General features: G+C 59.2%; 1 protein-coding gene across 1 annotated transcript; it reads right to left on the bottom strand.

Annotated features, from left to right (window-relative positions):
• Positions 1-596: 596 nt before the first annotated feature.
• On the bottom strand, positions 597-26,615 carry LOC119105920 (protein wingless). The gene is made up of 4 exons (XM_037229482.1): positions 26,410-26,615; positions 11,738-12,042; positions 5,621-5,886; positions 597-1,132 (listed from the first exon to the last, which is right to left on the bottom strand). The coding sequence occupies exons 1-4, from the start codon at positions 26,514-26,516 to the stop codon at positions 632-634; spliced, it is 1,179 nt and encodes a 392-aa protein (XP_037085377.1). The 5' UTR covers positions 26,517-26,615; the 3' UTR covers positions 597-631.
• Positions 26,616-27,119: the final 504 nt, after the last annotated feature.

The following is a 27,119-nucleotide window of genomic DNA, read 5'->3' as shown; positions in this document are numbered from 1 at the left end:
AACTTAAGGAAAGCCATTGCATCAGCAGCAATGCGCAGATGAATGGAGGTGAATGCAACGTCACGATCTCGCTCGGCGTGGTAGCGAAGTGGCCGCCCCAACATCCACTCTGATGACATCTATGCAAAAACCATAGACATCTCAGAGATCATTGGACACGGGCTGTCTCTTTCATAATCGGTTCGTCGAACAGCGCCGCCAGGGCGCCGAAGGCGAGCGGCACACAACAGAGAACCGCGGCTCCGGCCGTGGCGTCCATACAGCTGCCCATTGACTAGATTCGTCCGCCGCCGGTCGCGCGAGAACCGTGCGCCCACGTCGGTGCCGTCGGGTCCGGGTTCTCAAATGTTTCATGTACGGCCTGGCGGCCCTCAGGGCCCTGAAGTGACCCCCGGTGACCCTCTGGCGACGGGCGGGCGCGGAGATGCGCGGATCTCCAAGGAGAGCCGGCTGCCGGCCTTCCGACGGGACAGAGCTCGGCTCCGGTGCGTGTGGAACGCTGACGGCGGCGGCGGATTTTTGGCAAACACCCCACCGAGTACGGCGGAGCTCCCAGCACGACATCACCCCCCCCCCCCCCCCGCCCCTACGTCCCCGAGTTGCGCACGAGGCCAGCCGCGGCACGCGCGCCCTACAAACAGCGGTGCTCCACCTTCTTGGTCCTGCACACCTTGCACTTGACGTCGCAACACCACTTAAACGTGCACTCGCAGTGCTCGAGTACCTCCTTGATCTCCGTGTGGTAGCCGCGGCCGCAGCACATGAGTTCGCAGCCGTCGAGGCCGCTCGACGTGTCATTGCAGAGCCGGCCCACCGTGCCTGGGAAGCCCAGGCGCTGGTTCTTCTGGCAGAAGTTGGGCGAGTCCTCGTAGTAGACGAGGTCGCTCTGCGTTGGCGGCTTGTGGTGCTGTTTCAGCGGCTGCAGCTGGAAGTTGTAGCGCTGCCGGCGGCGCGAGCGCCGCACACTCTGCACGGCGTTGGAGACGCGCACGCGCGTGGCGCCGTCAAACTCGCCCTTGAGGTGGTCGCCGACCTGGCGGAGGGACGGCAGCCGCATCCAGCAGGTTTTGACGGCGCAGCTGCCGCTCATTCCGTGGCATTTGCACTGGCGCACCATCTCGCTCGAAACGGCCTGAAACGGACGGAGATCGCGGTCATTCGCAAGCTGAGGTGGCCGCCTGGTGACTGATGGGAGTTTGGAAAGCCGTCCCGAGTGGGGTTTGTCACCGTAGACTGCTGGGGGACTGGCCAGGTGAGGAGTGGTGGTAAACAGCCGGGGAGCCTGAGTCTCATTGCTACTGATTATATGGGCAAGGCGGCCTGCGGTAAGACAGGACTTTTGGTTGCTTGACTGTCGGCAACGTGGAGAGTGCGCTTAAGTGACTAAGCGTAACGTAAAGCAGCAGGGCTGTTGATACGAAAGTACAAGAGAATGGTAAATTATGGCGATCCCTGCCTTAAATCGCAAAAACTGGTGGTGGTTGCAGTCGAGAAATAAGCATTAAAACAACAGGTAGCTGCCAGCGAAAAGCTAGAAAACACCGATGAATGTGTTCACGTACTAGAAGCCATTAGAACTGGCGTCTAAGGACCTCGGCCTGTGAGGGCCACCCTTTGTAAGTGGTTTTCATGGGGCGCTCAAGGGGCTGTCACACGCTCTATTGCGTCACAGCGCGCTCCGACGGACCCCCCAGCCGGGCCTGCCCGCGCCACACCGTCACGAGCGGCCGCGGTGGCGCCAAGCGTCACACTCGCCGCGTCGCCCATCTTTTTCCGCGCTCGCCGCCACTAAACGGAGGGCGGCCCGTCAACTGCCGCTCTCCGGCAGGGGCCGCCTGACAAAAGAAGAAAAACGCCGAGCGGCTCGCGTGACGCGGAAACGACGCGCCATTTTTGCGCGCGGCGCGTGATTTACGGAAAGGCTGCGCGTGAGAGGCGACCCGGGGCGGCGCTCCGCTCTGTCTAGGCGGGCACGTTGAACGCAGTGTGCAGTCTCTCTCCCCCTCTCACCTCGGATGCGCCCGCTGCCCAGGCTCAGCTCACACCCGCCCAACGTGTCATTATCTGCTCTAAGTGTGAGGCGTTCCATCTCGGCCAGGGCGATTTATGACTAATGCAGTTCTTATGCAAAACGCAGTGCCGTTGTTACGAGGCGGATAATTGAAATTAGCAGCCTCATCTGGTGCGCTATCTGCGGCGCGCGCATTACGTGCGCGTCGCGGCTTCAAAAACCGAAGTCATTTCGAGGACTTTGATGGCGAAGCTGCAGAGAGCAGTCACGGGAAAATGACATGTAAGAGTGCAACGCGTGTTCCCAGGCTGTCCGAGCAGGGTGGTGGCGACAATGAGTGATGCGATGCAGAGCTCTCAGCGCTGGATTGTTCGGAAAATCAGCGTGGTTTGTCTTCGTTTATCTCCGGCGGACGGCACGGCTGGCAAAGACCCCGCATGACTGGCCGGAATTTCGCAAACGAACGGACCATTTGCTCCACAACAGGTTGCAATCATATCTCCACGCCCATCGGTGTGAGAAAGAATTCAGGCGAATATTTTTCAAACGCATTAAAATGCATTCTCATAGCGGCGCGGAGGTGTAATGATATGTTGGCCGGTGTAGGGCCATCTCGCTGATCACCGTCGGGCGCACCATCCATGATGCTGCAGAACTGGACCTTTTGTCCGCTTAATGGCGACTAAACGGGTATTTGGCCGCGGTTTGGTGTCATTAATCCACAGTGCGCTCGGCCGCCGGATTGATTCCGGCGTAATGCACTGTTTACCACTGTGTAATGCACGGATTTTGCGGCTATCAGACCGTTGGCGGCGGCGGCTTTAATTTCGCCAAGCCGCTGGCGGTGGAAGCAGCCGGTGGTCCCCTGGGACCATTATCCTTTTGTGCTCTCAGCCCGACCAGATGTTACGCAAATATTGACTCTTTGTGTGGCGCGGAGTATTAATTACAGCCCATCCTCGGTGACCGGCGGTAAAACTATACAGTCATGATAATGTCATAATTTAGCCGAGCGCTCTGGGGCGGCTTGGCCGCGCCAACTCGGCCACAATTGAATTAATGCCGCCCCGGCAGTAATCATTGACTCTTGAGCTCCGTCTGAATGCCCCAAATTACACGCCATAAAGTGCCGGACGAACACGGGCGCCCGTGAATATATAATTTGACCCGCTTGCGTGCGAGGTACGTGTTAACCATTGCCGGTCTTTCCCTGCGGAGGGCCATTAATAAAAACGCGCGCGATACCACACACGCTCCCTCGGCCGGGGCGCCGCCACCTTGAAGGTAATGTCTTAATGCGGGCGGCTGGGCGCCGCAGCGGAAATTTAATAAACTGGGCCGGCCGAGCGGCGCCGGCGGCGCCCGAGGATGGGCTGCCCACACCTACCACAGCGCCGCTGCCGCCGCCCAGCGCCGTTTTTGCATCGGCCGCCCCAAATGAGCGGCTGTCTGACCGCCTTAACGTCTCTTTAGACCGCTATTTTTACCGATTTGCACGCTTCTCGGCCGCTGGTCCCGGCACAGATAGAGATGAAGGCCGCACAAAGGAGGTGGAATTCCTCCAATGAAAAATACACGCGGTGAATGTGAGAAATCACGGCCCCCAGTCAAAGGTGCGGACCGAGGGATCGTATATTTTTACAATGTGTTAATTCCCGGTGAAACCTGCTAACATTGTGCCGGCCGGGTCGGCGGTGGGCTCTTATTCAGCGGCGGCCGGTAACGAAATCGTTTAATGGCCCGGGCTGGCACGGTGAGTAAGCCCGAGCGCGCCGAGCACATCTGAATCATGAGCCCCTCCTCAAGCCTATGACGTCACTATGTGTGGCAACGGCGGACTTTTTTTTGCCGCCGGCGGCGGATGCTTCTGGAGCAGCCGGCTGCTCAACGCAGCGCGTGCGCTAACACCAAACGGCGACTCCAACGCGCCAGCGCGCGACTGCGCTGTGCGAACAAAAGGGGAACACTGGGTGACTGGCTTCTAGCGGTTAAATCACACTGCGCTCTATTTGTGCATAATAAACCACCCGTCATACATCACGCTGGTCGTCCTATTAACCTCTTCACCCATGTTACAATAACAAACGCCGGCATGAAAAATAGCCGGGCATGCATCGTCAAACTGCACCACCCCTCCAAGGCTGATCTGGCGGCGGCTCTGCACGTCAAACTCGACCCACTCGACAGTGAGTCTCCACTTCTGACTGAGCAAATACCGAGCATTTATACAAAACTTGAGCGGCCGGAGAGGACACACACGAGAGTCGAATGAGCGGGTGATTACTCGCGCGGCAGCGTGCAAACACTGAACGGCCGGCCTACCCCTCCCCCCCCCCCCCCCGACCGGACTACATTCGTCTGGCGGCGCATGGCCGGTACCGACCGACCAAAACATGGCACTTAGCGGGGCGGCCGATCCAATTGGCGATGGCGCGATAGCAGCGATGCCGGCCGATCTCTCCGGCCGTGGAGTTGTCAGATCGAAGCGGCGCGTGTGTAGGGCGGCGGCGCGGCGCGGCGCGGCCGGCCCGGCCCGGCGCGGACCGGACCGGACCGGACCGGACCGGCGCGGCCGCGGCGCAGTGCGTCCCCGGGCCCGTGCGCGGCCGGCGCGCCACGGTACGCGTGGACGATGTTGCAACCGATAGATGGATGGCGCCGCCGCTGCAGACGCGATGCGCTATTGTTCATTCACAATGACTGAGCACGCTGCCGCCGGCGCGTCGGTATTTTGTGACAAATGCTCCGAGACAAACGACAACCAGCGCCGGATCAATGTTGGGAACGTCGGCGCCGGGTGTTGTAAAAAGCAGCGCCAAGATCGATCCAGGTGAAACGGGCGCCGGACAGGTTTCGCGGTTGTTGAATTTCCCATTCATCAGTGTCGGCGCGGCGGTCCGGGCGCGCGCTCCCACATCACGCGCACCATACCTTTCCATCACCTGGGATTCTTCAAATGCGTTTTCTCTGAAAAAGCACTACGCGAGTCGACGGGCGGAAAAAGTGGGCTGTCTGGGAATGGCTCGGGGGTCAAGGGCGCGCTCGGTCGAGCTGACCAGAACTCGGACGGGAGTTATGATGGCGAGGGACAGGAGTTATGACATACTTTCCGGCCCGGGCATTTATCATCAAGCGCTTTGGAGACGCCGGGACGACAGTCGCATTCACGCAAGCATTTGCGGCTCGATGGGCATATTTCACTGCGCCATCTTTGGGGAGACGACCAAAAATTGGCGGCCGACTACGCAGAGGTCCTTTAACTGTATATTGCGCCTATGACATAGAAAAGATAGTGCTACCGTTCGCACACTTCATCTACCATGCGGTTGAATGACACGAGTATGTTTCATATGTCAACCTTAAGGCTTGCTGTGACGAAATCGGAAAAGCAAGGAGTGCATGAAACACCATATGTTGATATATTTTGCTATAGGAACTCCTATAGAAAAGAAGTCTTGATGGCAATAGGTACGCTGTAAGAAACGCACCAGATAATATATGCATATATATATATATATATATATATATATATATCCGTTCTGCAAGAACCACCCCGAGTTCCCAACTATCCAGCTGGGGGGGATTTGCCTCCCCTGGTGCCCAGCTCACCCTGCGTCCAGCCTCGTTGTTGTGGATGTTCATCATGTAGCGCATGTCCATGCCGCGCTCGCTGGCGTCGACGAAGCGGCGCGAGAAGCGGTAGCCGAACTGGATGTTGTCCGAGCAGCCTCCCCACTGCCAGTCGCGGCCGCTCGCCTGCCGGTGGTGGTAGCCGCAGGCGCACGAGCGCACGCTGCCCTCCGAGCAGGAGCGCGACACGGCGTGCGTCACGGCCGCCGACGTTATCGCGTACAGGAACGCCGTCTCCCGGCACGCTGCAACGAGTCGATCGGGTCAGACGCGGGTCAGCCGCGGACGACCTGGCTGGCTACCGGGCAGGCCAGCGGAGATGGTCACAGTTGACGGGTGCGTTAGCAATCTGGGCTTCGGCAGGCGCGACTTAGGTTGGTTCCTAGTGTGTCAAGCCTGGGGCAGTGCTGGGTCAGGGGCTCATTGTCTACAGCTTGCAGGCGGTCTCCAGAAGGGCCATCAGTTAATTAAATCTAAGAATGACAGACGCGTCGCAAGTGGGTATGCCGTCGCGGCTGGGCTATTTTCGGGTCACTGACAGTCTAGAGACGGGTTGCTGACCGTGTCTGGGATTGGAGCAGGTCAGGGGGCGGGTCGAGGTTGAGCCACGCTTGGATCAAAAGGCCATGCAGGAGATCAGCGCCATGGGAGGCCCCGCCAATCCGACTCTCCATCCGTGTTGACAGGTGAAGGCAGTGCTGCATGCTGCAAAAGGCTGTGAGCGTCCTAATTTACATCACTATGACTTCAGTGAGAGAACAGGAAAGCAAGAACGGCCGATGGATGAAAGGAAGACGGGCTAAAATAGCATGGAGTGCCAGCGGCAACGCAAGGAAAGATAATCACGTGACAAGGAAAATCCCGGTGGTGAGGATTGTTTTGCACAGTGACATGAAACGACGGCATCACGCATACTGATTAATAGCCTCAGGCGTTTGGGCATCAAAATGAGCGTAGTTTTTCCCTATCAAACATTACCGCACTCCCCTATAGCCCCAACGCAACATTTTAAAACAGCTTATGAGCTGTATTAAGCCGATTTCGTGAGGCGCGGTCTCCACACTACCTTAGACCGACTGGCAGCTTGCCACTCGGCCACTTCCGCGCTGTGACCACGACCTCAGACCACCGCCGGCCTCCCACCCGACCACTTCCACGCTGTGACGATCTGAGACACTGCGACGCCCGACGTTCCCATACGTCAGGCGCGGGGCCTGATCCTGGTAACAGGTCGGCACGGGCTGGCTCACAGGGTCCTTGCGGGGCGGCCGGTGGCCCTCTCTGTCTCAGCGCCCACGTCTCCGCCCATCAGCAGCCGGCCCCGGGGTCTGCGCGGCTTTATAGCCTCTTAAACTCTTCGATCTTATCTAATTAGATTAGAGGAATGACGTTAACATGCGGAATTTCTCTCGCTGGTTGCATCCATCGGATCGCGTTATGTCAGCTGATCGCGTCCGCGAGCGGCCGAGCAGCCGGCCCGACCGGCCGCGGTTCAAAACAACTCGGCTCCGGCTACAATGGGGCCGGAAACGCGACAGAGGACGGGTATGTTTCCAAATTCGGCTGATTATCTATTGTTCCGTGTCCATTTTCCGTCGTAAATTAGCTGGAATGCGTGGAGGAGATGAAATAATTGGGGGTTGTGTCGGGACGGTGCGGGCTGGAGTCCATCTGGCGCACGTGCCCCCTCCCCCCCCCCCCCTCCTCCTCCCCTCCAGGGCGTCACCTGCACTGTCTCGCAGGCCTGCCGGGCTGCCTCTGGATTAGTAATATCGTGGCCGGCCGGAGCAGGTGGGCAGTGGTGAGGCAAATATCCCCCCAGTCCATCTGCCGGCTGTAATCCAGACGCGGCTAATGGCCGACCGAATACGCGTGTTAAAAGTGGCCAAATGAGTGTGTGAAAAGGAGCCAGTCCGGGGAAACGTGTTTATCCGGACGTTTTAGGACGTCTAAAAGCTCATCAAACATTCTGCGTGATGGCCCCTGGTAGGCGAGATTCCTATTTCGGATGGTACGTTCGTTAGCGTTTCCATCAATGACCATAAATTACACGAATTCCTATCAAAACAAACACATACGGCCTGGACACGGGAAATGACGTATCGCCGAAGATCTGGGAACTAGATCGATTTGTTCCTTCACACTGTAAGCCTTGTTTTCTGTTATCGGCCGATCGACCATCATTTATAATGCCCGTGTCACTGTGATCGGCACCCGCTGGGAAGCGGACTTCTCGATCTTCACAAGGCATTTGATCATCTATCAGGATTGCCTCGCAGCTTGTCAGCACCAGTCGAAACAAATGTACTGCAGACCGTGGCGTGAGTGCATTCTAAAGTGGATTAGCGTTGCATGGCCGCCAAATCGTTTTGTCGTTGCGGAAACATTATTTATAGCCTGGGAGCGGTGTCTGTCGGGGGACGTCGTCGCTCCGAGCATTTTTATTAGCCCGCTCACATCTTATCGCAGAATACCGCAATGATCTCAACGAATGAATGACTGCTATTCAGGACGGCAGCGTGCTCCGACCGATGCTCGGTATTCAATCAAAGTGCTCTCCGCGGCGAGGTAATAACTATTTACCCTGGTTCTCTCTGGGGTCGAACCATTGAGCCCGCTCTCACCCACCTACCCTGCCTCGCATGAGCCGACCACACATCATAATTAGCCTCGCATAGCTTCAAAGGGTTTATCGCACCACCCAGGTGGCGGCGGGGCTCTGTTTTTGTGCGGCGCAGTCTTCCAGCGGTTTTGGATTTACTCGTACGGTGTAATTGACTGGCGGCGCCGCCCACCGGTATAAATTACTGCTCTCGCCGGGCCGCTCCCGCGCTCTTCCCGCTCTGCCGGCGGGGCATCACCTGGCCGCTGGGCCGGCCGCCACAATGCCCGGCGTCAAAGCGCGATTGGTCACGGCGCTGCGCGGCGGCGTCGGAGAATCGCGTGCGCCGCTCGACGCCGCCACGTCTCCATCGCCGCTGAATGGGGCCGGCGCGCTGTGACATCGCGGGCGCTGTTTGCGCGTCGTCGTCGCCGCGGCGGCCCCTCTCCCGGCGGCGTGGGGCGGTCGGCAGCTGCGGCCGGGGCGGAGGCGGCGGTCGCCGCGGCGGCGGAGCGAAGACGCGGCGAGCACGCGGCTGCGACCACCAGCGATTGGAATCTGGCCCTCGCCGGGGATAGCTACGCACACGGAAAGCGTCGGCATTAATCTCGTCAGCGGTGAAAGGACTTTCGGCGAAGCGGGCCAGTTTCGTGCCTAACTTTCGGTAAGCCTGCACAACGGCTGCAGCTTGTGCGAAATTGGATACGCATTGACAGGCGCTATTGCGTGCGAGATCAGCATATGATTCAGTCAAAGCTGGCATATCCTCACGCAGTCAGTGTGTCTGCAGCAACTTATGCATCAGCGGCGCTGGAATGCCGTGGAATCCTTCTCGCACAGACCCAGTAATTACCTGAAGCCCCAGGAAATCGCACCGCTGTAAGCCAAACGAGTCGCGACTCACCGTCAGCGAGCATTAGCGCAGAGCCCGTCGCGCGCTCGCACCAGGCGTAGTCGGGCCGGGGTCGAGCTCTGCCAGCATTACGTCAGTTTATTACCCCCTCCCTCCCGATGGTATCGCCAGCGCGGTGTGCACTTGTAACCCGGCTAATTCAACCGCGCCATTAGACGGCGGGCGTCATTTATCGCGGGCGCTATTTGTATGAGTTCATCTCTTCATTCGACGGTCACGGCGCGCCCATCACGGCGCGGGTCGGATCCGTTTCGGCCCTGCTCATCGATCAGCGACTGGCGCGCGAAGACAATGAATAATGGCGCGTTTTGCAATGCGGCATGACCGGCTTGACCGCCGACCCTTGCGACCGGAAACGACGCACAGCGTGCTCTCGGAGAGGCCGCGGCGCCGGCCCGGCCTGGAGGCCGGCGATGCCGTGGTCATCGCCCCTCCGGTGTGTGCTCTGTCGACTCACGGAGTGCACGGCGACGCTCAGAGTCGGCCGGCTGGTGACGTCACGTCGCCATGGTGACGTCACGCGGCGGTGCGGCCAGCCGTGAGCGGTTCGTGACGCCGCTGCGCCGGCCAGGTGCAGCGGCGCTGTCTGGGCTGTCGTCACCGGGTGCCGCCCTCGGACGGCTGGGTCGGGGAGTCCACCAGCGCTGCGACACACTGCTATGTCCCCCGCTGTAATGCGGATGCCTTAGAATCACTCGGTGTGAGATCTACATGGCAGCCCCGTGGCTAGCTCAGCCACGCCCCTCCGGCATCAGCTGCCCCTCTAAATGGGACCGGTCGGCGCTCGAGCTATCCCCGCTGATCTCCGAGCGTGCGGACGCGTCCTGCCCCACCCGCCTGCTGGGTTTCGCGCCCGCCGCCGACGGCCAGCCGTCAGCAGGGCGCGCCGGCCACCAGAGCAGCCGCGCGGCCGTCTCGCTCGACACTAAACACTCTGATTTATCCGATGGCGCTGCAGCGCCGAGCGTGCCGCTGGGCCTGACCTCGGCCGCCAGGGCCGGCGCATTGTTGTCGGCGGCCGGCGGCCCCGTCCGGCGCGCCACCGGCCCGGCCCATTGCAGTAAAACAATTACCCGCGGTCGATTCTCCACGGGCGAGGGCGCACACCTGGCCGGCGCCGCTCGTCACCAGGGCAGTGCGCCGGCCAGTGAAGGCGAGGCCGGCCGGAGCGCGCGCTGCCTCGGCCACCTCGCGCGGCGCGCGAAACCCGCTCAACGTCGGCCGGCACAAAGGCGGCCAGCCACCGCGCGCAGCTTCGCCCTCGCGAGCGCGTACGAAATGGCGCGTCGGCGGCGGAGGACGCGCGCCGGGTCAGCGCCAGCGGTTGGGTCACGTCCAGGTGTAGTGACCGCGGCTGCGGCCGCGCCCAGCAAAGGTTTTTGCAGTCGGTTGCCACGTTCGTCCCGCTCCTCGACGCACGGTATTGCTGAGTGCATTAGCCGGTAATGAAACGATTTTACAGGGTCGCGGCGTAGCCGGCGCCCGAGCTGACAGCGGCCGGCGGCCGGCCAGTTTTTGAGCCGGCCTCCGCCGTGCGAAGACCGCCAACCCCTTTGGTGAGCCATGGGAAGCATGCGCGGCTGGTGTCCCACGTTTGTGTTGGAATCTCGACGCGGACATTCCCGATCCGACAAAGGCTTTGATTTATTCACGTTAAGTGCGCGCGCCGGCCAAAAAGCGCATTTCTGACGGACTGGTCATTCCAGCGGAGCGCGAATGCGACATCGCCTCGGGCCGGGGCAGCCCGCCACCGCGCCGGCGCCGGACGCCGAAGAGAGGTCGCCCGCCGCGACCTAGCTGGAGATGACTAACACGCCCGCGCGCCGACCACAGGCCGCGCCGCGACCTCCGCCGACGCTGCGGCCTTGCGTGGCATTTCCGCGCGAGCGCGCAGGAAATGGCGCGGCGGCGGCGGAGGATCCCCGCCGGGTCAGCGCCAGCGGTTCGGTCACGTCCAGGTGTAGCGGCCGGCTAGGTCGGCCCACCTGTCGGCGGTCAGAGGGCCGGCTGGGGGTCCCACGTGTTCCCACGGCTGCAGCGGCGATGGGCGACCGCCGGCGGAAGCAGGCGACGGTGCCCGGCTGGGGTCGGGGGACCGCAGAGGGAGGAGTGCGGGAGAGGAGCGGTCAGAGATGTGGGGTGCTGCGGAGAGCCAGCCGCGGTGTGGTGACGGCGGGGTGTTGCTGAAGCATGATGACTGGATGCCAAGCCGTGCAGCTGGGGTGAGGGTCTTTCCAAGAGGAGAGAGATATCAGGGCGACCGAAACCTCAGTTCAGCAATCCGTCGGACGCACGCTTGTGTATGGTTTCCTTTCATGATTGTAAGTGGGCCATCTCCGTGAACTGGCGCTGACTCTGTGGACGTCCACCACAGTCACTCAGGGAACGTCCATTCTGAACCGATTACTCTCCAGCCTACTGCCACTTACAATGAGTTTGTGATGGTCCCCGCCAAAATATCCATCCCCAGTCCCTACCTTGCGTCAGCACCATCTCCCATACGTTTCTCAGCCCAACTAATGTGCCAACACTGCGACCCCTTTGCCTTGCCCTGAGCCCGGCTCAGCAGCGTGACACTCACCGGTGTTCACAATCCGCCCGAACAGCCGCCTCCCGCGCATGCGCTCCTGGGTCGGGCAGTTCCAGCGCCGGTCGCGGAACTGGTGCTGGCACTCGGCCACCGCCTGGCGTGTGCCGCTGGCCACCGCCTTGATGACGCCCTGGTTCTCTCGCGCCAGGCGGCGCTGCTTCTTGCGCAGGGAGCTGAACGGGTTGAGCGGGTAGAGCGAGCCCGGGTAGCCGCCTCGCATGCGGTTGCTGCGTAGATCGTTGGAGGGCGCCGGGTCAGCCTCGCCGCTGCCCCCCTCCGCCAGGTGAATCACCCCCCTGTGGGCGGAGGCGCCGGTCAGTCGGGGTCAGGGGTGACGGGGCTGGCCGCCGCCAGAGTCGCGTTACGGATGAGGGCACGGGGCAGCCGTGAGTGGCGAATATTAGTGGTCGTGAGATACGTTTAGTGGGTTGAGTTGGCGGGACGAATGACGGAATGAAGGGGATTTGATGACGTCAAACAGTCCTAGGTTGGAATTTTAAGGCTCGCTTAGGTTTGCACTTCAGACAGCTTTGATATCCACTATTGACCTGTGGTCGGTGTATTTGCCTACAGCGTGCAGTTGGCTTCATGTCTTTATTTGACCTGGTGACTGAGAACTGGTGTAAACTCTCAAAAACGCTCCAAAACTTGAGAAACCATCGTTTGCGCACGGTATCATGCGGCTTTATGTACATATCGAGCCCCACTTGTGCCAATACGATAGTCCGTTGTCTCCCCCATCGGAATATGCTAATCCTGTATCGCTACCATGATGGGCCATCGAGATCTGGACCTAGTCCCACTCATGTTCTTCGGGCTTTCACAAATGGATAGCATAAGGTGGAATGCCATACGTTTGAATGATAGAGGTGGAATCGTGACGATATTGCAGTGTTCAGGAAGAGCCTGTCCGAAAAAAACAGCTTGCATGCCAATGTCAACACTTTAAGCGGCACTGCTATAGAATTAGGCTCCATGTTGTTGAAAACTGCATGAGACCACAGTCGTTGGCTGGAAAGAATCCGTTTCTAGCAAACGTGACGGTCTGAATGGACCGTTAGAGCTACGTTCGTCCGCAGTTTAACTAAGACTCGTTCAGACCATGGCTTCGCTAAGAAAGTTCCTGAAAGAAATGAAGGGAGCAGAGATATCCAGAAGATAAAATAAGTAATACGAAAATCACGTGCGTTCTCAGAATATCTTCAGTGAACCGTCTCAAATCGCGAGTTCTCGTGCGCAGCGTTACGAGTCGCTAAACCAAGAGAAGTGCTCACAGAGTAAAGCCATCTGTCTTATCTCTCACCGCTGCCTGAGCCGGCCACCTCACAGCTGACACCTCCAGCCTGGCGTGTGGGCGCGTGTGCTTCTCGCTTGTCCACCCTAATAATGGGTCATTATTACATCACAAGTCGACCGGTGGGTAGAAAGGTCCGAGTATTCCGCGTCTGGCCTTCAAACCCCGCTCAAAAACCCGGATCAATGCCGGCCAATCAGTTAACTCTCATCGCCTGACATCTTAATGCAAGTCGTTTGCTTTTCGCGCCGTCGGTTTTTCGAGGCAGGTGACTTCTTGCGACCGTCCAGCTGCCATAAATTACCCCTTCCCGGCAGCGGGACTTCCTCGCCATTTGTACCGCAGCCGACACAAAAACCCAGAGTGGACTACTAACCTGGAATAAATCGCCATTCCGTCGATCGGTCGTTTTTAGGGGGCGCGACGACAGGCGGGCCATTTGTCCCTGCTAATGAAGCGAGGAGCCGCGCCACCCTGGTAGTGGCGCAGTAACTCTAGCGTGGCGGAGAGCCCCCATCGCCCTCCGACGCGACGCCCCTGCCGCCGAGCAGCGCCGCCAGGGTGGCCAGCGGTGGGGGGCGGCGGCGGTGGACGGGCCGTCCAGCTGCTCGCGGCCGGTGGGCCGTCGAGATGGTATCGGGGGGACCGCGGGTGCGCTGGACTGGTGAGGACGGCAGGAGCGATCGTGTGTGTCGCTGGGTTGTCGGTGACGAGGAGAGGGTCGCTGGGACCTTGACATTGGCGCAAGGCAGTTTTGACTCGTTTTCACCTCAGCGTGATGCATGCTATACAGTTTCTTGTCCATGCCAGTTGAATGACTGTGTATTTATTGGCAGTGGATCGTGTTCTGCATCATCTGATGTAAATATTCAGTTACAAACGCATAAGTAATTTACACCGCAAGGTAGAATACAGATTTGCGTACAAAAGTAATAATTATTTTTTCTTAGATTTGTGTGGATTGATGTCCTTAAGAACAATAACTATCCTCATTTCACTGTGTCCTAAGGTTCTTGGTATTCTCCGGCAAGCTACAGAAATCTCAAATGTAAATCCCGTCCCGCTGCCCAATCGCCAGCACGTGGCCAATCGGAGCGAGCAGCAGCCACAACTTGCGCCACCCGGACAGTGTCAGCTCCTGGCAGAGTTAGTGCCACCTTCCCCGGCGACCGTTCAGCATCTAACGCCCACCCTAGCCGAGGGCGTTGTTTTTTACCCGCGTGATCTTATCGTAATGCAGAATACGTGTTAAGTGACGCACGACATCCTTACTGCTGCCGTCCCAAAGTCCTGCTAGGCCCCAGCGAGCGTAAATCCATCCGCTGCAATCACGCCAATCAATTAACCCTGGCAAGTGCTTTGTACGTATTAAACGTTGTTTAATTTAGTCGGGGAGTGCGCCCGGCGCGACAGATTAGTCACGATACTGTTCGCCGGCACTTGGCCGAACATTAGCTGCTGAGCTGACCGGAGCTTTAGCGTCACGTCACCGGAGGAGCGTCCCTGTCAGCGGGACGGCTGCGCTCACCGCCGCCAGCGGCGCACGCTGCCATGTTTATCGCCCTTGAGTCCCGTCACTCTCCCGCTAGTGCGCACCACTGTAAACAAATCAGTGCCGAAGTTTGACGGCAGAAGTTTTGCGCCGCCGTGCCGCCCGCGGTCCGACCGCGGGCAGTTTAGCATACTCAAACAGGGCGAAACGTAAGCCGCGGCTCGCGCTCGCTACTGTTTACTCTGCTCATAAAGTGTATCATCAGCGTTTAGAGTCAACCGGTGCTGTTTTGACAGGTCGGGCGACGGGTTGGAGGCCGCCGGCCGCAGCGCCGAGGGCAGCCTCGAGCTCACACCCCGTCGGCGGCGCGGAGGCGGCGGTGGCGGCGGCGGCGCGCGCGGCCGGTGGCCCCTGCCGAGGGTGGCGGCCGCCGGCGGGGGGCGCGCGGCGCTGATTTGTTGTCCGGCCCGGTGACAATGGGGACGCGGCGGTGACTTACTGCCGGCGCGGCGGCCGCCGTCTGTTTACAGCGTCGCCGCCGGATAAATCAGGGCTCGACACCCATGGGAACAGAGCGGCCGCCGCGCGCGGCCCCTGGCCCCCGGCCTCCCACCAGCGCGGCGTCACGGCAGTCATGTTCGACGGTGCTCGCCCGGTGCTTACACCGCTGTGGAATTCGGTACAGGGGATAATGTATGTACATTTATTAATGAGATATGAAGACGTTAGAGAAGTCAATTTAGCCGCCCTAGAGTAGACTGTGGCGTCGCATGTGCAGAACCAGTGCAAATAAATAGAAACCGTCAACTGTCTCAGTGAACCAATTGGAATATGGCCCACGCCGGTTCATTTTTGTGCCGCGACTCCGTGCGGTTCGTATGAAAGCAATGGTATCAACAATGAAGTAAGCGATACAAGTATTGCAAAGACTCCCTCAGCTGCAGTAATCTAAATTGATCTGCAATTGCACCTACGCATGATCTGACACGCATACGCAGCGAACCCATGACTCCGTCAAACCGATGGCAATGGTGAAGCAACGGCTTTTCAAGCGAAGCGAAGGCCTCGCCAGGACATCACAACCCCAGTGGAGATGTTGCGCCATGGCAGCCAAAGACCGCAGCGGAGATGTTGCGCCATGGCAGCCAAAGGCCGCAGCGGAGATGTTGCGCCATGGCAGCCAAAGACCGCAGCGGAGATGTTGCGCCATGGCAGCCAAAGACCGCAGCGGAGATGTTGCGCCATGGCAGCCAAAGACCGCAGCGGAGATGTTGCGCCATGGCAGCCAAAGACCGCAGCGGAGATGTTGCGCCATGGCAGCCAAAGACCGCAGCGGAGATGTTGCGCCATGGCAGCCAAAGACCGCAGCGGAGATGTTGCGCCATGGCAGCCAAAGACCGCAGCGGAGATGTTGCGCCATGGCAGCCAAAGACCGCAGCGGAGATGCTGCGCCATGGCAGCCAAAGACCGCAGCGGAGATGTTGCGCCATGGCAGCCAAAGACCGCAGCGGAGATGTGGCGCCATGCGCCAAAACCGCAGCGGAGATGTTGCGCCATGGCAGCCAAAGACCGCAGCGGAGATGTTGCGCCATGGCAGCCAAAGACCGCAGCGGAGATGCTGCGCCATGGCAGCCAAAGACCGCAGCGGAGATGTTGCGCCATGGCAGCCAAAGACCGCAGCGGAGATGTTGCGCCATGGCAGCCAAAGACCGCAGCGGAGATGTTGCGCCATGGCAGCCAAAGACCGCAGCGGAGATGTTGCGCCATGGCAGCCAAAGACCGCGCGGCTCCGCTCCTCAGCATGGTGGCAGCGCAGCAAAGGCCGGAATGCCGGCACTGCAGCGCCAGCGGCCGTCTTCCGTGCGTGAGGGGCCGCCGCGCCGAGGCCCCACCTGCAGGAAAAGCCGCCGCCGGGGGCGGGGCGGGGGTGGGGCGAGCGTGCTGCGCCGTCAGCCGCCCCGTTCGCCACAGCCCAGCTGCAGCGGGGCCGCCGGGCGCGGCCGCCGCCATTGCCGCCCGACGGCTTCCGGCTGGGAAGCGGTCGGGCTGTGCGGTGCTCGTGGACTGTGGCGCTGGCAGCGCCGCAGCAGGCTGAGTGGCTCCGACAGCTGAGTGCGTGATTGTTGCTCTGACGATCTGATCCTGCCTCTGTGATGAACAACGATCTCGCTGGCCGCAAGATTATGCTGTTTTGGTCTAAAGTCGATCAGTTCGCTGAGGTGATCATACACCGACAGCAGTCTGCGGGCCTCGGACAGCAAGCTCGCTCCTATGACCCTGGAAACAGGCCGCCATATAGGGGGACAGTCTGCATGACTATGACGTCAACGGAGGCACAGACCACTAGTGTTATATTGGAGCTGCCCTGTAACACATGTGTAGCACCCTTAACAATGCGCTAACGCGTTTTCGGTAGAGTTTTCTCCCGCCCTGTCAGACGAGTGCTCGGTGCAAAGAACTTGCCACTGTTGTTCATACGACAAGCCCTAATAGCTTGCTCCCCGCACCACTGCCCTCTCCCTGCGGACTTCTCCCTGAGCAGATGGGACACGCGGTGGGCCCTGTCGGCGGACAGCTTACCCCGGTAGGGTTACCCCCGCTGTGACGTGTTTTAGCCGGGCCAGCCAGCGGCTGATCTGGCCGCGACATCCGCCGCTCAAAGCGGCCCGGTCCCCACGGGGCCGCCGGCGGCCGTCCCCCGCTCGCGCCGAGTGCACCTCTCATAAACTCGGTCGCACACACCTGGCGACCCGCCGCGCTCAGCTAACAGAATTTGAAAGCGACGACAGGATGATACAAAACAGATACATACATCAGCGGGACAAAGCTGGTATCGGCACCCGCATCGGGCAGCCTGTGTTATTACCGGCCGGGGCCGCGCCAAATTAACCCCCTCTAATCCGCGCGCGCAGAATGGGAGGCGACAATGGGGCCAGGCGGTCTGCGCCGGCCGCGGGTGCGCCGGGCTCGCCGCGCCCGCAGGGAGCCGCTGGCTGGGTGGCACCAGCTCGGAGGGCAGCAGAGGCGAACCTAGACTCCAAAGATGTTTATTTGGGTTGGAAAGGAGGGTTTTAGCTTTGGTGCGGTGCTGTTCCAGCGGGTAACTCATGTCAGGACTGGTCACATGTGGTCTTTAATCTTGTTTAACAACTGGTAAGCGAGCCACTCATGGTAAAGTAGATAGAAAGTCGGAGGGCAACTCGGCCTGGTGGAGGTCTCGTGTCTACGGGACCGATGCTACGAGCCTGGCTCTTTCAGACACGCCAGCTCACCTGTCTATAATTTTACAATGGTTCGTAAAAGGAGTACTCGCACTCTCGATAGCAAATCTTATGAGCATGCCTCGCCGAGAGCGTGAGATCTTGAGCACAATGTCTCACGGTCACGCCACCAAGACAGGGCCAGCCCGGCGCGGCTCACCAGGGCGTGCCCAGACGCGCCGCCCGCTGGTTGACCGAGTCCCAGCAGAGGGCTCAGAGGGCTCAAATTGTCGCGACTGCCGCGCCCAGCAGGCCATTACGGCGCCGTAATGGGGCGATAACGGCCGTTAGCGTCCCGACGGCGGCCAGCGCGGCGCAGCGGCAGCCGGCCGCCACTGTCCGCCGGCCGCGCGATCAAACATCGGCGCCGGAAGTGCGCTCGTGACGACTCGGCCGTCATCGCGCGGCCGAACGACGGCAAACACGGTCCTCCGTTAAAGCCGATAATCATTTCCTCCCGACGGCGGCAAGGCGTGTTTGCCGGCCCGGTGTTTGAGGAACGTTCGGCGGGCGCCTCGGAGGAACGCTTGGAGAAACGTTCGGAGGAACGCTCGTAGAAACGTTCGGAGGAACGTTTGGAGAAACGTTCGGAGGAATGTTTGGAGAAACGTTTGGAGGAACGCTTGGAGAAACTTTCGGAGGAACGCTTGGAGCAACGTTCGGAGAAACGCTGAACAGGTACGAGCTCGGTGAGAAAGCCCACGGGGTTTTGGCTGGAAAGGATTCTGCTGAGTGGAGGGCGTCGAGTGGGTCTCGCTTGCTTCTTACCACACGAAAAGGGGCAACTGTGGAAATGAGCTTCTCTAGCAGTTCCTATTTACAGTCGCTGACGCACGATGCGGCTTATGGGAACCGGACGCAGCAGGAGGCAAAAGTTGGCAAGTATTTATCGGACCCCAGGCCCAAGTAAGCCCAGGCGTCCGAAGAACGCCTAAACTTCTATACTGCGGATACTTCCCTTAGGAAATCAAAGGGCAGCAGCGTTGAGCGAACTTTCACGAGGTTTGCAGAGGCTTATGGAGCCCCTGGATCGGCCAATAGATCTTCGTGGATCTGCAATGTGCCACAAGTGTTAAAAGACCTAAATTCGAAAAGAGAAGCGAAGTTGGAGCTCCTAAGCAAAGCTTCGTGGCTTTTCCTGTTGTGGGATCTCTGAAAAAAATCTCCCCTTCCCCTCCCACCACGGCTTTACGAATTCCTTCCTACGTACCTGGCTGTGCGTGACGGGCGTTTTTTACACAGAGGCATATATTTGCAAATGGCCAACTCATGGGAGGGCTGGGCATGTGAAAATCGCTGAAACTGTACCCATTTTCATACCAGTTTTATTCATCCAGGTACTAACTCATCGCCCTCGCAAAGTTGGCGGTATGGGTGTAAAGGCTGTGGCGGAAAGCCCTTAAATTAAGTATGAATGTACATTCCTGCTGACTTATCTTTTTTCTCTGATGTACTCTCGTATGGTAGGGCGGCACTCACTTATGTGCGAATAGCTCGCCCTACCTTTTGCACACTTCCTTCGCAAGAGTTTTGGCAAGAGCAAGTTTCTGCTGGTACGAGTTCATTCATGCTTCGCTGGCGCGCTTCAAATGTCACTCACACAGCCCGGTGTCGTCATCCGCCCTGCTGGCTTTGGTCTGGAAAGGACTTCCGTGCCTCACATCGGCTTGCTTTCAAGACGTGTCGCTCAGCGGTCGTCCCTCCGTGGAGACCTCAGTCGCCGCTCAAGTTTCTGACTCTGAAAGGCCGGCAAATCCCCGGGGGCCAACTTGACCAAGAGGCTTGCTTATTTTAGACGGTATCGGAGCGCCGCATCCGATCAAGCGTCGCGACAGGAAGCGGCGTCCGCCCCCGGGCGGGCGGAGAAAACTTCTCGATCAGACCTCGTCATCCCACCGGCGAAAACTGACGCTGCGTGGGTATGTCGCTGAAAGCCTTCCGTGCCCCTGACGTCCCCTGGATGCTGTTAGATGTACGGTATCCCGCTGAGTAATATGGACAAAATTAAGCTGGACGGCTCACTTTTGTGGCCGGTGAACTTTGTCTTGAGTGGGATCCGCTGGGATTCGGCCGACGGCTGCCAACTGCTTAGCATCCCGTGGCCTGAGCTTCCGGGAAACGCGGGGCATTTCAAATTGAAATATTTAAATCTAAAATTTGGATGAATGGAAGACTTCTCGCTAAATTTCATTGATACCGTACGCAGTATTACGTTATTTTGGATTTCGAGGAATGAGACTGTCGGAAACTTTTCATTGATGCGAGGAGGTGGCAGCTTCCTGATGCGCGAATGGTTCTTCTTAACTTTAATTTTTAACACACTTGTTTCGCACGAGTTTTGGTAAGTGTACGTTTCTGCTGTTACGAGTTCATTCATGCTGCTTTGGTGCGCTTCGAAGCTGATGCGTGATTGGCTAGGCCGATTTTTCAGTAAGGTGCCTCCATCTGATGATGGATGGCTTGTTTCAAAGCCTTCCAAAGTGTATGTGGCCCGCTGCTCCTCGGCCTCCTCTCTTATATCTACCTACATGTATCGCCAACGTAAACACTACCGTTATCCATCGCCTCTGTACCAGAGCCCATAGCCGTCTTCTTGCTCTACTGCCTTAACCTCTGCGCTTCTAGCAGCCGTTTGTCTCGCCGTCCTCAGCCCACAGTTTTCCCACCACACCACCCCACAGCCTTCCTTCAGCCTACAGCCTCCCCTATCCCATAGCCTCTCCTTAGCCCACAGCCTCCGCTCGGCCCACAGTCCCCGCTCGGCCCACAGCCTCCCTCAGTCCTCAACCTCTCCTCGGCCCACAGCCTCCCCTCGGCCCACAGCCTCCCCTCAGCCCACAGCCTCCCCTCGGCCCACAGCCTCCCCTCGGCCCACAGCTTCCCCTCGGCCCGCAGTTTCCCGCGGCCCGGGGCGGAGGCGGCGCGGCACCACTCCGGAGGTCCGGCGCCGGCGGGCAGCAGCCAAGTGGCCGGCCAGGGTATCAGCGCCGCGCGGTAATGAATCCAACACGGCCCCCTGGCGCGACGCAGCGGGCGCGCCGCGGGGGCGCCCGGCCTGGGCCGCACCAACGGCCGGCCCTGCCGCCCCGCTGACGGCGCCACTGACGGACGGTCGCTCCGCGCGCGCGCTGATACACTGGGGAGACTGCGGGGCGCACGGCCGATACACTGGGGAGACTGCGGGGCGCACGGCCGATACACTGGGGAGACTGCGGGGCGCACGGCTGATACAGTGGGGAGACTGCGGGGCGCACGGCCGATACACTGGGGAGACTGCTGGACGTGCGACCGATATGCTGGGAGGCGGAGATGAAGAACGAAAACTACATTCCATCAGTATTCTGCCTCCATCATCTCTCCAGTGCACTGGGGGGGGGGGGGAGGGGGAGGAGGTTGAGGAGGTGGTGAACTTTTGGTGTACGTTGGGTAGCTGATTCGCGCAGGGAAGGGACTTCATATAGAAAGCCAACTAGAGAGCAGGTGAAGCGGCGACCGCAGCATAGTTGGGAAGCTACCATTACTCTGCGTACGCGAATGATATGTTGGGAAAGCTGGGACGCATAAATGGCACGCTGGGGGGGGGGAGGGGGAGGCGGCTTCATGTGGGCCGAACATGGTGATCTCAAACGATCTTCAACTCGACATTTCTGATTGACGCGTGTGTGGACTCCAGGCGAGAGCGTGAACATATTGATATAAACATCCTGCGGAAATTTCATGTCCAGGACCCCAGTTTCCGCGCATGAGTGCAGAACCCTGTGCAGCTATCTCGAGAGCAAGTCCAGAGTGAGAGCGAGTCGTGTGTATACACATCGCTAATTGGAACTTGCCCAGCAATTCAAAGGGCCAAACATAAAAGTAGGAGGGTGCGGTGCGCCTTGAACGATAAGTGTTCTGTCACCTTTGGTGCGATAGTGATGGTGTAAGATCGCACAGTATAAATGGCCGACCACGAGTTGAACGATAATTTTAGTTTTACAATTTCATGGCTCAATACTAGTGCTCACAACAAAACATAAAGGTATTTTGGCCTTGCACACCTATAGGAAGTGACTGCGGATGCCAGCATGCTGAGGACTTACTGCGTCGTGTGCGTTATAGGCTTTGCGTCATGCCCGTTTTAGTGATATATATATATATATATATATATATATATATATATATATTTATGTTTCATAAAACGTGCAGATCCGTGTGAGCAGTTTTATCAATATGTTTTGTGAGCATTGGTGATGAGATGTCAAATAAGCTGTGGCGAGGATATCGACAAAAAGTGGTGTGTGAGATCGTTTGACATAAAGACAGGACCACAAAACGGAGTCAAATTTTGGACCAGTACTTCGCCTGAAAATATAAATTAACCTTAGATTCAAAAGGTTAAAAGGTGGGACAAAAAAAGATAGAGCGTGAATAAGATGTGCGCAAAGGCATATACGGGACAGCTTCAAGCATTGTAACCGAATGTTAATGTTCTAAACCGGAATTAATATTCTTTAAAACGAAGTGCATCTGCTTGTACACGCATGACTCGTCATGAGTTGTAGGTGGTCGATCAGACTACAGGCACTTTCCATGACTGTTTTCAAAAGCTTAAATGTTCCGCATGAACCAGCGATTTAGAAAAATTGTTTTCACGCAGCCAACATTAAGTTCACTTTTTGTCCACATTGATATCTGTTTTCTTCTGTCACTTGTATTCTGTTTTCACCAATCTTTTGTCAAATTTCAGCTCTGTCAACATTGCAATACAATTTTTTCGTGGAACCTTGAAGGAAGAGAGTTCGTAAACTTAATGTCGATCAATATGCGGTTTTCAAAGCATTGTGATTCTCTGAATCTTGGCTGCCAGCTGATGCAAAAGACTTGGAAGGTGCCTGCCTATCGGTGACCGCGCCCATGACGTCACCATGCTTGAAGTCCTGCGGAAATTTCGCCGGAGTTCGTAGTTACAGTTTTGTCCTACCTTGAATCTATGTTTGGCTCGATCCTGCCTGAAGCTTCTTTGAAGCATAGTATGACCTGGCTACTTCGACAGACAAGCATCGTCGGGGGCCTTTGACAATACTAATCGGAAATTTTGGACATCACAAAAAAACACATTGGCGTGCTTATGCTGTGTTCTTGGTAATCCAGGTGCACTGTATGAAATCATTTAGAGTGATAAGCGCTGCCATATAACATTATGGATGATAAGCTTATATCACAAAGGTGACACTATCCCTGAAACGTGGTATCGCTCAAAGCAAAACACCGTCGGCCGCAAAAGGTATGTAGCATATGTATTTTTACGAATAAGTGACCGGGAGTTACATAACTTCTAACCTATATTCGTTCAATGCAGCCAAAATGTCGCCCTGTGTGAAGGGATGCCATGTACCTGAGTCAAGCAACTGGGCATACAACAATTGTACGGATATGACATGATTACTACTGGATCTGCACGTTTACAGCGAAGTGTCGCCCGGGCCAGTTAATGGAGAACGCGACCTGGCGCTCTCCTGAACTGCCGGACGGGAACGAAGAGCGCAGCATCTTATGTCGTCAGCTCCAATCATGTCAGGCGCCGACAGCCCGCTCATCTCCCCGATCTCCAAGTCCCCCGATCTCCATCCATATTCCACAGGGACCAGGCGAGCCCTGAGCCGGCATCCGACCGGTGTCCCGCGGACGGCGCGGACGGCGCGGCTGACGCTTCCCACGCTGTGAGTGCCGCCGGAAGCGCGCCGCGCCGCCGCCGCGTTCCGAGAACGAGAGCAGACCGCCGTTCGCTCATCAATATGCCAATCCCGTGAGACGGCGTCAGCCTCGACCGAACTCTCGGCGGCCGGAGTGGTGGCCTGCCGCGGCGCGGCTCCGGCCCGCACGGTGGTGTCGGCGACATTTCCTGGATGCTGCCGCGTCTCACCGCCGCGGCAGCATGTCGTGACGGTGCCGCGCGAGTGACGCGTGACGTGGTGCGGTTCCGACGGGTGACGCACGCCGGGGCGCGTGTGCCGTGTGACGCATTGAATTTTCCCGCTGCAGTACCAGCGAAGGCGGCGCAATATTCCGCGTAACGGAGCCCTTGCATAATGAGACGTCCCGTGCGGGCAGTCTCCTGCTTTTCTTTCCTGTCCAGACGGATGACGTCAAGTCTGCACAAATCAACCGCTGTTGCGTTATGAAGGGCAAGCCTGCTAAGCGTACTGCGCGAGTCTTACCAGCTGAGAACATCATTTCAGGCAGACATATCTATAACGTCTACGACCCGGACAAGACTGCACGGAGCACACGCCCGCCGTGATTTATTGTCGTACCCATGCCACGCAAAACATTATTAATTCCAATTATTAATCATAAACAACGATTAATTAATCAAAACATGCGATCTGTTTAATAATCATAGGGGATGTGTTGTTTAGACAGCGGGTGGTGGGAGGCCGAGTGGCTCTGCGCGCAGGGATCGCCACGCGCACGACCCGGACCGATCGGCTTATTTGCCGAGCGTCTCGACGGACGAGCTCACGCAGGTCGGTGTAAACACACGCACCCGGGAGCTCGCGGGGCGGCCGCCTTGCCGGCCGCGCAGGTCCCGCTGCCGGGCTGCACGTCACTAATCACCAATTAGTCGGCGGCGGCGCTGGCGAGCCGGCGGCGGCGCGTGCGTCCCATACGGACGCCGCTCGGCTTCGCGAGCTCGGCGCTCGCGGCGCTGCTCGGCGCCCCGAGCTCGGTCGGGACACCATGTCCCGACGCGAGACTCGCCGCCGCCGCTGCGCCCCAACAACAGGGCGGCGGCGGCCGGCGATAATGACAAAGCCGGCCGGCTCTGATGCCGCCCCCCGCCGGCCGGCTTATCCGGCGCATCGCGGCGGCCGGACACGCGGCACGTGACCGGCCCGGTGACAGCCGCGCCGATCAGCGCCGTCGGAGCGGCGGGCGCGCGCGACGGGCGGCGCGCGACGGACGCACCGCGGCCCGTGCCGGCGCCCGACAGGTGTCACAACGTGTCCTCCAGGGTCTGCAGGGCGGCGGTGGGACGGTGGCGACGGAACGGCCACTCGCACCCCGTCCAGACAGCCTGCCGCCACCGGACGGCGTCGCTGCACAGTCTGGCACGTCGCGGTGGGAGGGACGGGTGGAAGGCGCCGACTCTTAGGTGACGCTGGTACGGTCAAGCTTGGGTTCGGTGGAGGTGAGCACGGGCTGGAGATAACGCATGGATACGGAGGCGGTTCGTGAGGCAGTCCAGCGCGGAGCCAACCACATACATAACGGGATCTGTTTTCAATAAACACTGATCTAGCATTGGATTTAGCTCGAATTCCGGCGTCCTTATCAGTACCCAGTTCCACAGATAGACACTCCCGACAGACCTACACTGCACGCCCGAACCCGCACCGACGGCGCCGGCGCTCGCCTTGTGACCACACCGACCTCAGCTGGGCCGCCCGCGTGTTGCAGGGGCGGCTCGGACACGCGGCCCCCGGGGCTGCCGGCCGGCAGCAGCGCACCGCCGCCTGGGACGTGTCGGCGGCAGACACCGGCGGCGGCGCGGTCATGCGGTCGCCCGGTCGCCCGCCGGCAAACGTAAACGGGCAGCGAGACGCGTCCGCGTCGCGTCTGGCGGCCACCACCGTGTCCGTGTGTATCGGCGACCGGCGACTGGCGCGACTCTGACTCACGTGGACGCCGTGCAGGCGGCTCCGCACGTGGGGAGCGGGGTGGGAGCGGGCACAGACGGCCGCACGTGGCACTGATGGGGGTGCACAGAAAGCTTGCACGTGGGGAGGGGGCCCGGACATTTGCATGGGTTGCGAGGAGAATGCAGAGCGTGAGCTGGCGGGTGTAAGGAGGGGCAGTCAGATGCAAGTGTTACTCATGAAGGGGTGAAGCCAGCTTCCATGTGAGAAAGACGCGCATGCACCTGCACATGTGGTTGGTGGTGTGAGTAAAAGCTGCAGGGCTGGTGGTGTCGCATAGTGCAGGAGGTGACGGAAGAGCTCGAGGGCATATTCATTAACGGTTAGTAATCTCGAATAGGGGCAAGAACGGGGAACACGGCACACACTGAGTCGATGAACTGAGAATCGTTGTGTAGGGAGTAGGACGGCGCCCGTCGCACGCGACACCATGGTGGGGTGGGACGCTTCGGTCGTGTCCCGGATCGGGACGGTAAGGGCGTGACAGACGCAGCGCAGATGGATGTGCTCTCCTGCCCTGTGACGGCGCGCAAGGGAGCGCGGACAGCGGCACACACTGTCGGGGCGTCAGCTCCCCGCGTCAGCAGCAGGAGCAAGAGGGCGGCGCGGGATGGAGCAGGACTCCGCCACCTCCCAGTGGGCGGGGGGCGCGGGGCTGGACGGCTCGCCGGGCCGGGCGCCGGGGGAGGTTGCGTCCGTGAGTGACGTGCGACGCAGTCTGTTTATCAGATATTTGCGATCGAATCCGTAGCCTGCTGAGACGTTTATCGCAGCGTTACCGAGCGTGCGGCGCTGGGTTAAGTCACGACCGCACCCGTCTCTCAACGGCCCCGTATGAGGAATCGGTTAAACAAACGATGCATCCACAGCGCGGAGAGTGGCGTGACGGGCGCAAACAGTCGCTTGGCGACCGGCGCCGGCGTCGGCTCACTTACCACCACTTGCTGCCCTTGCCGGAGCTCCTACTGGCGTCGGCGCGCGCCAGGCTGGCCGCGACCGTGAGGAGGCAGAGGGCGGCCCACGCCGCCGCCGAGCGCCACATCGCCGTCCAGACGTGTCCCGGTCAAGCTCGGGTCAGCCGCGCTCCGGAGCCGCCGCCGCCGCCGGCACTGTCCGCCGCAATTGTCCGCCTCGCTTGTCCGCCGCTGTGTCCGCGCCGCGCCGCGTGCGCCCGAGCAAAAACGGCGGGAGTACACTGACGGCGGCGGCGGCGGCGCGGCCGGCAGAGGGCGGGCCGAGCCGGCCCGGCCGCGCGCAGCCAATCAGCGCCTCCGCTCCTCAGCGGTGGGCGGAGTTTGCACGCGGTCGCGCGGCGGCCGGGACACGGTAATTGACATACCGCTGTAATTGTCGGTCGCGGCGTGAGAAGACAGGAAGCCGGGCCATCAATATATTAGCGTCGGAGCGGCCTGCGACTTGAGACCCTGTCGATATTTGACGCTACTAAACGCGCTGAGCGCGTCGGTCCCTAGACGGCCGCGTCAAGGTGCCCTCCTCGAGCAGTCAGCCAGGGCGCCTGTTGGATCCGCCATGACTGATCGCTTCGTGTGAGCTGGTTGTGAAAGTTGATCCCATTGAAAAAGCAGAAACTGAAAGGCACGGTTCGAGCGATGAGTGCATGCATAATTGAACCGAAGCAGCTGTC

The sequence above is a fragment of the Pollicipes pollicipes genome, unplaced genomic scaffold (genome assembly GCF_011947565.3).
Source record: "Pollicipes pollicipes isolate AB1234 unplaced genomic scaffold, Ppol_2.1 Scaffold_6138;HRSCAF=7277_pilon_pilon_pilon, whole genome shotgun sequence".
NCBI lineage: Eukaryota > Metazoa > Arthropoda > Thecostraca > Pollicipedomorpha > Pollicipedidae > Pollicipes > Pollicipes pollicipes.
Note: the sequence above shows the minus strand (reverse complement) of the source record. Positions and strands in the feature narration are given on the sequence as shown.